Consider the following 18,419-nt stretch of genomic DNA (forward strand, 5'->3'; position numbering starts at 1 on the left):
GGACAGGGCACTTACTCTCCATTTGCTTTTTGCAAAGTTCTTCCGGATCTGAGCGCTGACCGACTCGTGGATGTTTTTGCTGAGTGCTGTGTCTCCAGCAATCCTGAAATGGACAGAGCAGGCACACTTTAAGAGATCTTTCCCTCCCCTTGAACACTCTTACTTTTTCCCCACACCTGCTCGCAGGTGTGACTGCACCTGCAGTGACAATGATTTCATTCACAGATGGGCTCAAACTTCCCATGGCTGTCTCTGCTGGCAGCTGCAGTGGAAAATCTGGGGCAATAAAAGCCAGTGTAGATAAGGTTTGTAAGTCTGGCAGCCACAAAGAGGTATGGGCTGATTTTGTTGGTGCATGGCTGCTTTCTATCACCATTACAGCCCCAGATGAAAACATTCTACCTTTTTTTTTCCCCTTTACATCCAAAGATTTAACATCAACAGGCTGAGACTACTTTTAGCCTCAGCTATGCAGAAGCTTCCAGAGCCACTCCAACCTGTCTGATTTCTGTTTGCACTGGAGATTTTCCTGCCACCCTGCAATGTAAGTAGTCATTCATCATGATTAATGTAGATTTACAGCAAAGCAGAGTCATGGACACTCATTGAAGCAGCACAGGCTGCACAAAGAGCTTAAGCTGAGCAATACTTAACCTAAAATAATTGATTGATCTTGCATAGTTTCTTTAACAGATTAAGATACATTCAAATCTTCACTAAACTCTGTTATTTCAAGGGGATTTTATTGATTCATTTAACTCCTCAAGGCATGATATCTGTTGGAAGAGCAGGCACTGCAGTGAACTGATGTTGGGCCATGTGCTGTGGTAATTACTGCCATCTAATGTAGGTGATGCAAGGAGGCACATATTGCCTTGTATGTTGTATGTGATACTTTCAGAAATTAATTTTTTTAGCCACAGTGTAGAAAAACAATGTGAATTAGCAATAAAAAATGATAAGAAATTTAATAATCCACCAGGACCAGAGTCTCTCAGTCTAAGGAGCTCCAGCAGGATAATCAGAAGGTCTGGGGGACTCCGCAGTCATCTAGTCCTTCTGTCCACCCCAGCTCTGTCAAAATAATTTTGACAAATATTTGACAAACCAGTCCCTAAAGATCTTGGAAAGATGGAGACTCCTCAGGCATCCTATTCCAGTGCCTCACTACCTCCTAGAAGACACGGAAAATAGTTTATTCCCTTTGTCTTTGAAGCATCCTTTCACATATTTGAAGCTGTTATCATGACTTCTCTCAGTCTTCTCTTCTCTAGACTAAACAAACTGATTCTTTCCCTGTTTCTTCATAACTCATGTTTTCTAATCCTCTGATCTAGTGAGCTCCTCTGGACTTTCTCCAACTAGTCCACATCTTCCTTCAAAGGCAGCACCCAAACTTTCTCTGTTTTCCAACTAAGGCAGCAGAATGGCAGCATTGCTTTGTGCTTTTAAAATAAAAACTCTGCTTACATACCCCAGCCTGCTGCTTCCATTTATGTGTCCTGTGTGTTGGAGACACCCCTTTCCCTTGGCCCAGATCATTCCAAACATGTTCTTCTAAGGACATGCTGCTTTTTCTGCCTTCATGTCCTTGGCACATCTTTGGCACAGCCTTCTCCAAATTGCTGCCCTCCTTCCAGCTGACTACAATCTCCCAGGATGTTCACCAGAGAGATGGGAGGAATGATTTACCCTTGGGAGGAAGGACTAAACCCTCATGTCCCAAGAGTGGAGACCCACCAATCCCACCCTGTAGTAACTGAGCTCATCTCTGTTGGGTTATTCAAGAGTGCTGGAGCCAGCAGGATTGTGGGCAGGAGGGAGCAGGGCTCACCCAGCTGGGAAGGGCCCTGTCTCACTGCCATGGAACCTCTGCCTCAAGCAGACAGAAGGACTGGGCAAAGCACAGCTCCCAAATGGCACCTGACTTCCTCTCTTGGGTGCTGTGCTGTTGATAGAGAAAGGGAGGTGTTTGGCTGAAAACTGGATGATCTTCAGATCTTTTTTTGAAGATGATTCCTTCTGATCACCTTTCCCATTGACAGCAAGGCGAGTTGGACTTCCTGGATTTCCCACTGGGGCCAGATGACCAAAATCTTTGTGAGGCACTATCTGGGGGTTAAGCATCATGTTCACTGTTCCATCCTCTGTCCTGCACAGTGAATATTGCCAGGCTCAGCATAGACCCTGATGGATCCCAAGCAGTCCACACTCCCAGACAGGCCCTAGCAGAGTTTCCTGGTGGGAATGCAAAGTGCATGATTAGCCAAAGCCACTCCAAAATGTGATGAGCACTCAGCTCTGTCCAAGAACACCTCCTTGGTGAAGGCAGGTGCCCTCAGCACACACCAGCTGGGAGCACTGGCTGTCACACTACAGATCTCAGAAGAAACTACAAGCCAAACCATCCCTTCAGTAACTGATCAAAGAGACCAAGACAGAAAATTCACTTACACTTGCAAAGGACATTTTGCTTTACAAACAAGTTGGTTAACAAACTCTATAAGAACAGATCCTGTTGCCCACCTGTCAAATCTCATTTTGGAAACACAGATAGAACAAGCTCCTGGGGCATGATGCCCTTACAAGCTCTTCCAGAAAATTGTTCTTGCCAGTTTCCACAAGGATTTGAAAATACGTTTTTGTAATATGAAGCTTTTGATTGGGTGTGTAGCTCCAATAGAGTTTATTTTTTTATTATTATTATTTTTAGTTTAGGGATCATTTTCTGAAATGCTGGTTGTTTCAGTAAGAAACTGCTGGTTCCAATAGTTCACAAACTGCCTTCTACCACCCCTAACTCTGTGTTCACTATGCAATTCTTGTAATTCCAGGAAAAAAAGTCTTGGTATTTGAGTTTTTTCCAGATAGGCAGAAGAATATTTGTTTACTTCACAAGGGGATGGAGAGACATCCTGTGAAGGCCTCAGATGCTGCAGCACTGCAGCCATCCTACACCTCAGGTCTCTTCAGCAACATTAGCACCTTGCAGATGATAGTTTCTAATCAGGGCAAAATAACAGCACTGCTGGGGCTAATTGAGTGCAGCAGGAGCTGTTCAAACACGTGCTGGCATGCTGCATGGTGTGGCTGAGAATGCAGCCTCAGCTGCCAGAGCTGGCAGTGGGATTGCTCTCCAAGGCGCCTTTGAAGAGCTACCCTGTTAATCCTGGGATGCTGGAACATGAGCACTGTGCTTTCAGACTGCTTTTTGCAATTGGAGGGTTTTGCAACTTTTATGAAATACTTGTGGTGTTACAGTGTTTATAGTATAGTTTTACTTCTAGGAAAACAAGAGCAATGTTATCATCCCTTCGCTGTTGGTGCTTTGCTGCAGATGTGGGGGTTTCAGGACATGGAGAGGTGGAGGTGAGCAGGGAGAAGTCACGTGTTTTGTACTCTCAGCTGGTAGATATGAAAAATGAGATATGTTTGGGCACACAGATCTACTCTGTGGTGGCTATCATGAGCATCCTCACATCTACACCAAACATATTTAATCATGAACTTTAGTTCCCTTGCTGAGCAGAGAAAGAATGTAATTAATAGACACCGGGTTTAGTGCATTTGTAATTTCCCTTCCACATTTCCCTAACTGTCCAAGTCCACAGGCTATAAACTATCTAATTTTTCCTTTCAGGACAAAAATTCCTTAGTATCTTTCTTTTTTTTTCTTTCTTTCTCCCTCTCTCTAGCACAACATATACTTTGCCTCTAGAAATCAGCTCCATTTTCACTGAGAAACTGCAATCAACTTGAGCTAATCAGACCGATGCCTATCTAGTCCTGAACAATAGTTTCTGGCTTTGCAGTTAACTTTGAAGTTAACTATGTCAACTCTGAAGTTTTTTTTTTACCAACTGTTCTACTTGGCCCAGTAAAAGACATTGCTTCTACCTACCACACACATACACAAAAATAAAATTAAACAAATCAGAATAATGCATCATCTGTTATCCTGCTGAGCATCACCCAGAACCAAGCAAGGACTGATTAGTCTAAGTGAAACCGGGATTTTCTCTCCAGATTCCCATTTTTGCAGCACCTGAGAGCAGCTGCATCCTGACAATGCTTTGGGGAACTTCATGTTGAAGCTGGTTTTACATCCAGTTTTAAATATAGAACTGTCTCAATGTACAGAAATGGATACCAAGAGACCAAGAATGATGACTCCCCATCCCAAACACATCCACTGAAGCTAAAAAGAGTATTTCTCATTAATAACCGTAACAAATCTAATCCTGCACATGAGAGGAATCTAATCTAATGATCAAATATTATTTCATAGTATCTAATTTATTTTAGCTCTCTAGATGACTTCAAACTTATCACACCAATTTATCTGGCCATACCACTTCTAAGCTTTGAGAGGAACCTCCAACACAGACAAAACCAGCAAATTTCCTTTTGGACAGTTCTTCATTAGCATGCTGCAAGCAAATGTCTCCCTCATCCTCCCTGCCCACAATGGCAGGCAGAGCCTTTCATCTACCATTATTTTGTGAACCTTCCTTCTGAAGGCAGCCAACTCAAATGCTGTGCTGGCCAAAAAGTGCTTGGAAATACTCCTGAGTATGATGACAGGAAACATGGAGTTAGCTGTGATGGATAGTGCTGAGGGATCATAACTCTTCTACATGTACACACACACACACACATCCATGCATGTCTATAAATACACACACACCATATCAGTGATGTTCCAAAATAAATAGAGTGTGGGGATGAACTCGATAAGAGTTTGATTTAATGTTGTAAACATCAGCAATTCCCTTCAGGAAGGCCTTTTCACACTTCAAACAATATTGTCTGAGAACGGAGCTCTGTGTAAACCATGTCCTTTCCCTGGGTGGAAATTATTATCTGGCTTGTGCTCTCTGGCACACAATAAACACTTGGAGTCATGGTCACAATTTGCAGAGGCTCAGCCCTTGCCAGAGCTTTGTGATTCCTCAGGGTGGGTGTGGCTGGACATTGGCACATCCCAAGGATCCTCTCTCCCTTTGCACAGGCAGTGGGGAAAGGCCAGGACCACCCTCCTACCTGCAGACACTGGGGTCCAACTGGCGCCACAAGCTCCTTCTCCCCTCTACAGTCTATATATTTACAGTCTCTACATGGAGGCAATTAATCCATCACCCTTTAATTTGGATGCCCCAAATTGCCTTTGGTGCTGTAAGTGCCTTCAGCACACAGCATTAAATCCCACTTAAGTTCACTTGGTTAATGCATGATGGAGTAAATAAATTCATGGCAGCCCTTCTGTATTAGCTTCCTAAGTGCTGGACATTGTCCTCACCCTCTGAGCACTGTTTTCTTTCCCTCTGATCCGAGCCTGGAGGCTGAATTTGGCTCTGCAGGACTGGGTCTGACCTGATGGGGAGCACATTTTGATAATCCTTGAGGGTCCCTTCCACCTCAGGATATTCTATGTTTCTGTAAGTCTGTAGCTGGAAAAATAAGGTCCTCAGGTTTCTGCTGCTCCCCCCTAATCACTGCAGACTGAGGCACTGCCCTAAACAGGATGTGGGCTCTGACATGGCAATATATTTAATAAATTTAATTGCTGTCTTTAATATGACGCAGGGAAACATTAAAATGTATCAAGCAGCAGCAAAATCGCCCCATTCTTTTGTTACCTTCATTTTCCATGTCCCTTTTGAAAAGTCACAGTGGGAAAAGCTAAGCAGAACATTGCACCTTTGCAACACCCCATAAACAGTGCAAACCTCACTGAAAGATACATTATAAAATAAATAACTTTTCCAGTGGAAAGCATAAGTCACCTGTATATTAAACTGGAGAAATCTGAATAAATGGACACACAGGGGTGGACTCATTATCCCAACGAGTCTCACATATTGTACTGTTTCTGCTGTTATACTTCACTGCAATTATTAGCCTCCTTTTCTGCCAGCTCTGAGTTTAACACACCATCCCCCTACCAAGGCCATTTGATTATAAATAGCCAGACATCACATAAATGCAGGCATGTGGTGAGCAGATACACTGCAGAAAAGTGGGCCATTGGGAAGAAGTACTGACTTTTTTTAGGGTCTGATCCTGTGCAAACATTTAGTCATGCAAATAGCTGTCTATTCTGGAGCAATTTCCCAAAATTCAAAGATATTATTAACCTTAAAGGCACAAATGTATTATCTTGCAAGATCCAGTTCCTGCAAGCCCTGTTTGGAAGGATTTAATGAAAACACAGTGATTAAAATAGAAGGTGTGTTTTAGAATCAGTTTGTTCTTCACAAATACTGCATATTGAAACAACAAAATCTCATAGCCAGGTAACCATGTCATGCACAGTTAACGACTTTTGGCACAATCAGATTATAAAATATGTGTTAATTATTCGTGATTTGATAGATTTCTTCCTAATTTGTGAAAATCTCAATGATCTGATACTGCACAGGAAGACTTCACAGGAGGAAGAGAAAGGGAAAGCTGGAAAATGTTACTACATGGAGCCACCTCACCATATATTTGTATTAATTATCTGCCATTTGCACAGCAACAGTGACCCACGGAGGCCTGTGTTCTGCTGCTGAAACAAGGAGACAAACCCAAAATCTCACTGAAGTCTGGCAAAACTCCCATTAGCCTCAGTGGAATCAGGATTTTGCTTCATAAGAACACTAGGGTTCAAAGATGCTTTTCCAGTTATGTTGATTGTGCAGACAAGAAAAAAATACCTTTTATGAGCAGCCATCAAGGGCTGCTTGCAGTGCAAACACTCTGCAAAAACATGTAATTTATGGGAGCACTTCAGACTTCTCTGATCATCTTTTCCCACTAAGCCAAGAGCTTCAGGTACCTCTGTCCTGTGATAACTCACAGAGAAAATGCTCTCTTGGCACTGCGGAAGGTGATGTAGTTATCGGGGATGTGAAATCCATGCTCAGCTGAAAAGGGGCTGTGGGAGGATCCAAAAGCTGTGGTGGCCTCTCTCTGCTGGCTGCACATGTGCACCCCTGTCTCCAGCTGCTGCAACACTGAATGCAACCATGAGAGAGAGGAACTCAGGCCTGGAGCTGCTGGAAAATTAAATATGCCCAGGTTGAGAGAAGGACACAGCTGACCACTGAGACAAAGCACAGAACTCTCTTCCTCCTGCACTGAAAAAGCCTTCCCTCCCTTCCAGGAGAAGGAAAGGATGTCACTGCCGCAGATGTAATCGCTAGAATGAGAAAAGAAATAGCAAAACCCTCACTATTTCCTGACATAAGGAATCTGGGTGGAAAATGCTCCTTGAGCAATGCTTTGGCAAAAGGAGATCCTACCACTAACTCCAAAATAACATCTGGGTGAGCAGCCAGGATTATCCAAAAAGGCATTTATCACTACAGGATCCAAAGCCTCCAAAAACAAAAAATCACTGCCCATCTCTGCAGAGAGGGCCATAACTGCAGTGTCCATGTTACAGGGAGCACTCCAGAGCAAGGGGGAATGAGGCATGGAATGCTGCTCATGAGCACTCTGGGGAGGACAGAGGCAGGCCTGAAGCTATCCACAGCTTTGGAAACCTCCATGCTTTTCCTTTTTGTCCTGTAATCCCCTGGCACACATTGTCCCTGTGTCAAAGGGAGGTGGATTCAGGGTGTGGAGTGCCAATAGGGTGAATATTTTCAGCCTCCCTTCTGCAGTGCCATTTGCATGTCTGACATTTCAAAGGCTGACTCTGAGCTTTGCTCTGTCAGAACTTGAAGTCTTGAAAATGAACCACTGGATGGCAAAGTCAGGCTGGCAGAAGAAGACCCCCTGCCACAGAAATGGGGAAAAAAAACCTTTTTGGGGGGTTGTTTTTAAATGGAAAATTGGATTCTGTGGAAAATAGTATGAATTATGTAGCAGCCTGTGAGTTTCCATTGGCCCTTGGCCACGACATGCAAAAGAAAAAAACAAAACCACACAAAAAAAGGAATGAAAACACTTTTTATCATTTTGTTCCTTTCAGAGGGCCCAGAAGAAGCTGTGTTACAAGTGCCACGTTTCTTTGTTGCACTCCAGCCACCAACACAGATGTAGCAGGGCCAGAAGCTGGATGCTTACATTTTGTGTATCTTGGACGTAAGGCTTTGGAAAATCTGTCTCTGAGTTGTACAAATGGTCACCTCACTCCCTGCTGGGAGCTGCATTCTCATTGTTTATTCTGTATTCCTAATACTGGCTTGTTTAATTTCCTGAGGCTCAGGTCAGTATCATTTAGAACCAGTTTGGGATTTTTTTTCATCTCACAAAAGTGGGATTTCATGTCTCAAATTTCCTTTTTGCAGCACAGACAATGCAAAAGGAAGTGGCATTTGGGGCAATTCTGACAGTAAAAAAACAGAGTGTAATGCGCACCTGGGGTGAAAATGTCATGCCATTAACTCTTTTCTGTTGCAGCTATTTTAACAACAAAAATAATACCTCACCTCGCTTATATAATATTCCCTACCCTAAAAGAGATCCAGAGCCCATGTGTGGGTGCAGCTGGTAGTGTGGGATGCTGCTCTCAGTCACTCAGGGCTGGTCAGAAGTACATGAGTCACCCTTGTTCCAGCTACACAAACCTTGGGAAATGTTGATGAAGTCACCCATATGCAAAGGCATCATTTGACTTTAAGCACTTCAGTCATTTTGGCACATCCCACTGCTGCACTACAGTCAACATACATAATTCAGCATTTTACTAATCCTTACACAGGTTGGTGCATGAGATTAAAGTCCATTACAGTTTTCCAGGAAAATCTGGAGGACAAAGGCAGGAGTTGTAAGAATAAAAGCTCAGAGTTATGTAGTAGAGGTCAGTACAATATGTGACAGAAAAACCACTTGTAGGAATGTAAAAAGGTGCTCTGTGTCCTGAGGGTTTCTCAGAGCACTGCTTACCAAGGGTGCCGTGCTGCTTGCTCACACGTGTATCTTTTATTGGGGTCCTTCTCCATCAAATTCCGAATGAAGTCTTTAGCAAGAAAAAAAAAAAAAAAAAAAAGAGAGAATGATTGAAAGCAACAGAGCTGATGCCCAGTTCTGCTGCCACATTCAACAGCACTGATCAGGCTACCAAATGCCATCTGGCCACAGTACAAGAAAACAGCTCTAGGTCATTTGTCATTTGTTAGTATAGATAGAACCGAGGTGACTTAGGACCAAACCCAAGCTATTTAGTGTACCAGATAAAAGCTGAAAGCATCTACTCCTGCAGGTATTTAGGAGTGGGATGGATAATTCAGAGCCAGCAGTGCACAGCTCTGGGTCCCTGGTCAGCCACGTGCTGCATCATCTGAGTGGTCTGAATGTGGCCACATGCACTGGATGTGCTGGGCAGCTAGGGGAGAGGGAGGAGGTCAGATGCCACAGTAAGAGGAGCTTCACGTTGCTCATTCCAGTGGACAGCTGTGAGGCCATGTTGCCTATTTAGGAGGGATTGAGCAAGGCAAATGGACTCCCTGGAGCAGGAGGCAGTGTGTTTTTAATTGAGGGAACAGAGATTGCAGCGTGGCCTGCGTCCAGCAGCTTCAGGACAGTGCAGCTGAAGGAGCCACAGCAAAGCCAAATATGGCAGGAAAATCTTTGTGCTGATTTAGGTGATGGACTTTCCCCCATGAGACAGAAGGGTCTGCCAGCAGACCTTCATATTTTCTCTGAAAATCCTTATTAGTTTAAAAAAACTTCTCATCACATGTATTTTTGAGCAATCCATCACAATGATATCTGGACTGCAGATGTAAGCAGCATAAAATGTTGCTCTCTGTGGGGAGATAAGAAAATATATAATCATCTTTATAATAAAAACACTCAATTTTTATCTCCTCTGCCTCAATCAGTAGCACTAATAAATCAGAAAACTGTATTTATAGGGATATTTTACATGATGGAATATTCCTAGAATTCATTTCTTCTTCTGCATGAAGCAGCAGATGTTTCCCTGGGCTGGACAGAGCAAGGACACTGAGCTTGGGTGACCTCTTGGAGACTAAACAGTGTGTCAGGGACACTTGCAGGTGCAAGGCTGAATGTCCCCTGCTGTCACCCCTAGACACAGACCCACGCTGGAGCCAGAAGCCCTTGGAACATCTGACTGTAACACATCTGGGGTATCTGCCCCTCTGCCAGGCTGCTGGAGCAGGGGCAGGTGGGTTCTATGGGTTAAATGTCCCCTGGGTGGGGAACATCCACCCACATGGACAGTCCTTCCAGTGTCTGGATCTGCTCACCTGCCTCATTTGCAAGCCATTAATTTCTTGGGTTTTTGCTGCACAGACTGAGGACTTGCTTTGGAGCTGCAGTGAAGTATCAGCAACAGAGCCAAACTCATTTGCCACCTTATTATTAATGGCACATGAACAATCTGCTTTTCATTTGGACACAATGAAGAAATTGAGCTGCTTTTTCTTCTTGGGACAGTCTTCTGCCATCTTTATCTGCTCTTTCAGATATGTTTTAGTGCTTTTTGTGTCACTGACAGACCTAATTTGTCTGCTGCAGAAACAAACTCCCATGACTATTTGAGCCAAAAGAAATGCACATTCCCACTGGTTGTCAGTCAAAAGGATCTCCACACATGATGGAGGGTGCATTTCATGCCCAGGGGGGGATGCATGCAATGGGCACAGGTGCATGCATGGTTGTTGCATTTAAATTTAAAGAGCAGTAGCTACTTACCAGACTCTGAGATGTCATCCCAGTATGGAGAGTCAAACTCATACTCTGCCTTAAGGATCTGCTCAAAGAGCTTGGAGTCGTTTTCATCATAGAAAGGGGGATATCCACAGAGCCTGAGGGAGAGCAGGAAAAGAGAGAGGTGACCACTGGAGCCATCTCTGCCCAGAAGGTAAGAAGGAGGGAGGGAGAAGAAGGAGAAACTCTCACTTAAAGCTTGCCCCAGTAAGTTTTCAAGAGGGCAAGTGCTACCATGGGAGAAGTTTCTTCAGGGACATGTAAAGCCACTTCTGGAGATTGGGACTGGACAAAGCAGAATTCTGCCTGGAAACCTGGTGACCCCATGCTGCCTCATGCAGATATCCTGGCCTCTCTCTGCATGCTTTTGAGTGTTCAACCAGAGGAATGGTTTCATTACACAGACATGACCCCTGCCATCCTCTCCTGCACAGTGCTAAGAGGAGATTTCATGAGCTAAACCCTTCATCCACAGAGCATCAGTCCCTCCAATCCCTCAGCACATCCAGAGGACCTGATGCAGAGCAGGACAAGGAGCCCTGCAGAGCTTTCAGGCAGAGGACACAATGCACCTGCAGGATGTGCTGGGCTCTGTGTCCCCAGGCACAGAGAGGAGGATGCACAGGAGCACATGCACCACTGCAGCAGAGCTTGCAAGGGCTGCACATGGACCTGCTGCTGCTGCAGACACAGGGACAGCCTCTCCCTTTCTCACTCCTGCAAGTCATTTTGCTGACCACATCCATTTGCCTGCCTTGCCTGAGGCTGACAACAGTCCTGTCCTGGTTTTCAGTGGTTATAGTCAGATTTCTCAGAAAACCTAGCCCAAAAAAAACCAAGAAAAAAAAAATAAAACCAAGAAAGCCAAGCAGGACACTGAACTTTGTTTGTCTAGTTTGAGCTAATCCATCCAGGATGCACCCTCCCAGTGCTGCAGAGCAGGACAGGGCTGGATGTGGGGAAAGCACATCTAGCACTGCATTAAGCAAGTGCAGCGATAAAACTCGTGTGTCAGAGATCCCTCACACCCAGCTGGTGCTGCAGGCAGGATTCTGTCCCACTCTGCACAGACAAGCCAGCAGAGACAGCCCTTCTTCAAGTTTTAACAGCAATGTTGCAAAGTGCCAGATTTACCTCTGAGGCTGGCCCAAGGTTTTAGCAAACCCATCCTGCTCACAGTTAAACAGCCCTTCCTGCCTCTGTGTAGAGATGATACATTTTTTTCCTCTTATCACTGGTCTGTAGTCTAAATCATTCTTCCACATGCTTTGCTGGTATTGAAATTATATTTTTCCTACAGTTTTTTTTTTAACTCTGAGTCAATCAACCTCAATAAAGCATTTAATTGGAGAGAGCAATTACAAACAGACTGTAGATCTAGCTCAGAAACAGCAGCAGAGCAAGGGGGGAAAACTGCAAGAAATGAATACTTGAGTTATTTATAACCCAAAGCCAGCCGGCTGCCCTGGAGGTTATTTTAACCAACTCAACACTTGAGGGTGAAAGGAGCAATGGTTTGTTAGCTCTGCAGAGCCAGTGTGCTTGATAAATAATTTAAATACTGAGATGCTGATCTGCGTCACAGCCAGGCTGACCCGGGAGAACTCCACTGACATTTGCAGCATGATGATGAACCCACTGTGGTTCAGCTGAACCAGAAATCTCTCTCTTTTTCTCAGAGAGATGAGCCAGTCCTCATTTGTGTCCCACTGGGTGAGTGCCATTATCAAAGCAGGAAGAGAACCTCCTGCCAGACAAGTGTGTATGTCCAGAGCAGGGGTGCACCCACCTCATGGGCACCTGTTGGTGCCTGGGGCTGGGTGCTCCTGTTGGGAACCCCGTGGTGCAGGTGGTGTAAGAGAAGGGTCCCTAAAAATGCTGAATTTAGCAAATGCCAAAAAGCCACTATGTGGCCACAACAGAGGAAAAACATCTGGTGGCTTAATGAAGAGACTTGATCCACATCAGCGTCCAGCTCTACTGGTATCTGTGAAGAGCTTATAAATTACTTCTTTTAGTGTAATAATTATCAGTGCTCACATCCCACAGTCTTGGGGTGGGATGCACATGAACTGATTTTCTCCTTCCTCCTCTTTTGTCATAACCCTCAAGATTTTGGGTGTTTACTGAGGGGAAATGGTGGAGCTGACAACACCAGCACTGCAACTGGCAGGATGAGCACTGGGGTAGAGATACCCAGGTTGGAGAAAAAGAAAAAGAAAAAAAAAAAAAAAAAGAAAAGAGGAAAAAAAAAAAAAAAAAAAAAAAAAAAAAAAAAAAAAAAAAAAAAAGAAAAAAAAAAAAAAAAAAAAAAAAAAAGAAAAAGAAAAAAAAAAAAGAGAAAAAAGAAAAAAGAATAAAGAAGAAAGAAAAGAAAAAGAAAAAAGAAAAAAGAATGAAGTAAAAAAGAAAAAAAGAAAAAAGATCCACTTGAAGTCATTGTTCTGTCCCCTCCTCCCTGTGGGACTCAGGGGGCTGCATTTAAGAAGCCTGACAGCCCTTCATTAATTTCTTGCCTTCCTCAGCACTTTCCTTAGACAAACCCAAAGTGCTCTGATAAAGCACTTGAAGGCAAGCAGACAGTGCTGTGCATGCTGAGGCACTGGCAGCCTGCTCTGGAGAGAGAAATAACTCTCTTCAAATGTGCACTGTACTAATTACCTTGGCAGAGGTACAAGAGCACAAGTTGGGACTGCTGTGATTTATGCACACGTGTGGCAGCAAAAGGTAGGAGTGAACTGCTAAGCAGCCCAGAGCTGGAGGGCAACAACCCTGTAAGGGGGGAGCACAGAGATATGAGTCCAAACAAGAACCTCAGCCTCTCCAGGGCCTTTCAGATTATGGAAGAGATTAAAATCTTCTTGCATGGCTGGAGTATGTACAGGGCTGGGGAATCAGGTTCTGCATCCAGGAGGCCACTGCAGCCCCTGTTGATGCACAAGGAGAGACAGGGTCATGCAGGAGGGCACCAGAACTGCCAGGAGGTGGGCACAGGGCAGAAAAGAGCCTCTTTTGGCACAGCTTTTCCCTTGCTAGGAAGAGGCTGAGAAGGATTCATTGCTGCTACAGGTCATGGGCAGGGAGATCCCCCCAAATCAGCCCTCACCTGAGAGCCCAGGGGCTGATCCTGGCTTGGCCAGGGATGGGATGAACCTCCTGCACAGAGGGATGCAAGGATGTTCCTCTGGGAGGCAAATCAATGAGGACCTACAGCAGAAAGCAGGAGAGAAGGGAGCAAGCCCTGTAGGTCACAAGAGGTGGAGTGTGGGAGGGAAACATTGGGGCACCATGGCACAGGGATGGGTTGAGAGCCAAAATACAGCCTTGCTGTCCTTTCCCTTAAAAACAGAGCTTAGGAAGACATGGAAGTTTTAATGTTACTTTAGGATGAACATTATTGGCTTTGCAGAAGGGATGGGAAAGCCCCAGCAAATCAGCCTATCTTGCAGTTTATGGCTGGAGGAAATCTTGCTGGACTTCAAGCAACTGGGCCACTTTCCAAAGTCCATAATGAGTTTTTTGGTTAATTCTTACAGAATCAAAATCCCACCGACTTCATTTCCATCTGCTGGGACATTTCTGTGTGAAAAAAATGACCTCACTATCAGAGGTTCTGCTGCTTTTCTTCAGATATGCAGAAATGCAAAAATAACCCTCTGTCTTCAATGTGAAAAAATCCTGCACTGTCCTGGGGGAGTTTCAGGCAGCTATTAGTTGTCATCATTTTCTTGCAGTTTCACCAAATAAAAGGTTTTCAGAATTATTTAGCAACCTTATCACATAAGCAACAGATTTTCCCCTAAACTCCTATTCCCAGTCTTGTCTTAAAAATAATGGGATGCAGATAAGAAGAACACAGGTGGATGTACAGGAGAAAGATATTTCCAGAAGTAATTTCTAAAAGTGATCCTGAGAGCACAAGAGGAATAGCAGGAACATCTTGTCTTCACCAGGCAGAGAAAGCAAACCCCTGCAGATCCCATTACATATTGGGGGTGATACTAAAGGCTAAAGAACTCATTCATATGTCAGTGTCCAGTCTGTAACACCAGAGGCCCCTGGGTTAGTTTTACAAACAATTTTACAGTTATATTAGAATAAAGAATTCAGTAGCTGCTCAAAGACCTGAGATGAATGGTGTGGGAAATCATCCAAGTGCTATTTATAGGGATTGAACACATGTATTTATTTTGTATATTTTGGGAACAGTCCCTCATATTGGCTGACACTGGTGCCCCCACTAAGCTGTGGACAAAGACATATCAGCAGAGGGGATCACAGACAAATTCAGAAGCAAGCAATGAGGAATGATCATTTGGGGCTGTTTTCCCAATGTTAGCTGAGTTTTCCTGAGCAACCCAAAATGCCTGTGTCCTCTGCCACCCTGTTTCTCCTTCCACTACTAAGTAAGTTATTCCTCACTTTTTGCTTAGGCTTGTGTGTGATGCAAAGCAGGAAAGATGACTGACCACTTTTTCCCAATGGATGACTCCTAGGTGATGGTGGAAACTTCTTTTGGCATAATATACTTTGCACTGTCCCTGGTTAATCCTTCCATACAAACACCACTGATGATTCATGCACATCTACTTGAGAATCAAAACCAGCTCAGCGGCAAAGTGTGAAAGTTTGATTCAAGATTTATCTCCAGATAGGTAATTGTTTATAAAGAATAACAAACCAGTAACTCTCTGTCCAAACAGTGACTGGAAACAGAAGAAAATTCAAGAAAAAATGTGTTTGACCTATTGCAGAAGACTATGAATAACCAGGGGCTGAGGCAGAGCATTCTGTGCCCCCAGGTTCTTTTCCAGCCTCAAAACATGATTTTCTATTTTTTGCATAAATTAACCTAATCTTCTCTATATAAGGTGTGCATGTGATCAGTATTTTCCCCAAGCTTTTGTAATCCCTTATCTGACCCAGAAAGGTCCCAAATCCAGCTGCTGGGAATCCAGTGAAGCCTCTTGCTCTTCTTCTGCTTTATATTTTAAAGCTGGACACATGATCAGAACTACCTTGTGATAAGTGGAAGGCTGAGCTCAACAGTGAGGCTGTTTCAAATTGAGAAATACTGCAACTGGAATAACAGGAAATTTCAGGCTCTAAAATTAGTTTTTGTGAATAATGACTTCTCATGCAAAACAGGTTTTGATAAAAACTCCACTGGTGCAGCCTCTGCAATCTGGCTATCATTAAGGAGAAGCATTGGAGACTGGCACTGAAACAGAATTATTCTGTCCCAAGACATCCTTGCAGATCACGGAAACAAACACTTCTCTACAGCATCAGTGCCTCAGAAACAATTTGTTCTTCCAGTGTCATGAACTGAGGGCTCTCAAGTGAGACTGAGCTTGGGTCTGGAGGCACTCAAACCACTTGTAGTAATATTAGCTCAAAGCATCTTGAATTTATGCCTGATTCTGTGCTGGTTTCCTTTGAGTTTCCATCTTCTTAAATGACAACAGTCTGTCCAGAGTGGCAGTGAGGATCTGTGGGAGAGGTGAGGAGATGAAGCAAGATGTGGTGCTTGGATTGCCATATGTAAAAATGCATCTCCAGCTGGTTTGGGCATGTACAACTAGCTCCAGCTGTGCTGATTGTGGAGCTGGAAATGGCATATCCAAATGGGTGCAGCTACACATTGGAGCTAATAACTCTGCTCAGGGCAGGTTTAACTCCCAGCATTTCACCAGGTCCTTGTGGCATCTCAGTGCCATGTCACAGTGGGAGCTGGCACTGCTGCCTCTGGTGGTGTGGCACTGCTGAGGCCACAAAGCTGCATGTTCAACCCGTGCCCATCACTGGCTGTACCAGACACCCCACCAGGGATAATTCCCTCCAGCTTAGGGAAGGACCCTCCTCCCCCCTCTCTTTTTACTGAATTCCAGACATTCACTTTCTTAAGACACCACATCTGCAGCTTCTGGCTATTCCTGGAAGCAAGGATGAGATCCAGACCAAGGCCAGGACACGTGAGGTCTGGGCTGGGTTTCTCAGATCACTCAGCAGAGAGGGATCAAGGGAGGCTGGAGAGTGATGTAAATGTGCCACAAAGCAGATGAATCCACACTGTGGGAGCAGGGCTCTGAGCAGGGAGCAGGGTGTGATCCAGTCACCTCAGCAAGAGCATCTGGTGCTGTTTGACATGGCCCATGGTCTTGGCCTTGGATCCATCTGCCTCTCCAGATGGAAGGTCTCTGCAATGTGTTGCATTTTCCAAACCCCTGTGGCTGTCCTGGACCCCCCAGCATGGCCCTAAATGTGCAAGTTTAGGCAGCTGAACAGCCCACCCTGGTGAAATGGCTGCTTGCATCCACCCAGGCTGGGTTGATGTGCCCAGTGACTCTGGAGTGCACAGAGTCCCTGATGCCATGGGCTGTGGGGGACTAACCAAAGGGAGCCCAGGAGTGCCGCTGACTGCTACAGGAGCTGGAGGATGTGGCTTACACATTGAAAGAGCTGGTTTGGTCTCAGACCCAATCCCACCCAAGCTGTAACAATCTGGCAAAGACATTAACAGGCTCCTTCTACAGCAATGTGTTATTGCCACTTATTTGGGCTGTGCAAAATACAAATCAAGACCTTATTACCTGAAGCACAGAAAGCCTGAAAAGGTTTCCTTGTCCTGCAAACAGGAATTCATAGAGGCTCATTCTTACTGAGATGATTTAAGCCTTCTGGGCTGGGAATTCCCTGTGTAGGGAATAGGGAATTTAAATTTGCCCGACAAGCTGAGCACATGCCGATTTGGAAAACAGAGCAGGAAACAGAGCTGAACCTTGCAGAAAGAGCAGCCTTGCTTAGGAAGGGGGAAAGATTATGGAGGAGATTAAAGTCTTCCACCTGTTGAAGCAGTGCTCATAAAGTGGGTGTGGAAGACACACTGCCTAGCACTGTCTCACCCCTATTCCCCAGCAACAAGTGAAATAACACCACAGGTCTGCCAGCACAAGAGACCTTTGGTGCATGAGCCATGGACACATGGGACTGACAACCTGGAGGAAAGCAGAGCCAGGTTTATCTCCAGGCAGCCACATGCAACAGCTCCCAGCCCTCCCCTGGGCTGCAGATGGACACATATTTTCATGGTGGATATAAACTGAATAAACTGAACCCAGGCAGCAGCTGAGCCTGGATGTGAGGCAGAGTGGTGCTATCTTCCCACCTGCATCCTCCTTTTCCCACTCTGAAACTGGTACTCAGCTAAGTCCTAAAAGAGCATCAGAAAAGGCTCCAACTGTGTCCTGCCATGGCTGGCAAGGACTAACAATGTCAAAAATCCCAACCCTTAGGACTTCCATGATCAGATTTGCTTGTGAAAAAAGGTAACTTTGAGTCAGCACACACCATTCTCATCTAAAAGAGCATTAAGGAATGGTTTGTGAAGCAGCCTTCGAGGTATTTTGGCATGTCTGTGCTCTTCCTCACAGCTCTAGTAGGTCCCAGTGGGCTTTGAACCAAAGTCAAAGCACTGTTGATTTTTGCTTTGTTTAGCAAAAGCTTTTTGCATCCTGCTATTGATGGCTGCTCCAAGAGAAATCCTTTCCCATGTAAGTTTTGTACTCAACAAGTTTTCAAAATAGACAGTCATAAAATTAATGTTTCAGGCAGGATTTTGGTTTAAATAAATAAACACGTGCAATAAACCAAGCTGCCTTCCTATTTAATATAAAACCTCTTTGTTTTGGGGAGCATATAAATTATGCAAATGTAATGCAAATGTAAAGAATGAACATTGTACAGAG

General features: G+C 44.5%; 1 protein-coding gene across 3 annotated transcripts in view; it reads right to left on the reverse strand.

The window, feature by feature from the left end:
- CAMK1D (calcium/calmodulin dependent protein kinase ID) overlaps positions 1 to 18,419 on the reverse strand; it is a 221,187-nt gene that overhangs the window by 12,281 nt on the left and 190,487 nt on the right. For all 3 annotated transcript variants that reach the window (XM_030959829.1, XM_030959827.1, XM_030959828.1), the window contains exons 7-9: positions 10,657 to 10,769; positions 8,881 to 8,959; positions 16 to 103 (exon numbers count right to left, since the gene is read on the reverse strand). In XM_030959829.1, coding sequence (XP_030815689.1) covers positions 16 to 103; positions 8,881 to 8,959; positions 10,657 to 10,769 — 280 coding nt within the window. The remainder of the gene's footprint in view (positions 1 to 15; positions 104 to 8,880; positions 8,960 to 10,656; positions 10,770 to 18,419) is intronic.

The sequence above is a fragment of the Camarhynchus parvulus genome, chromosome 1A (genome assembly GCF_901933205.1).
Source record: "Camarhynchus parvulus chromosome 1A, STF_HiC, whole genome shotgun sequence".
Classification (NCBI taxonomy): Eukaryota; Metazoa; Chordata; class Aves; order Passeriformes; family Thraupidae; genus Camarhynchus; species Camarhynchus parvulus.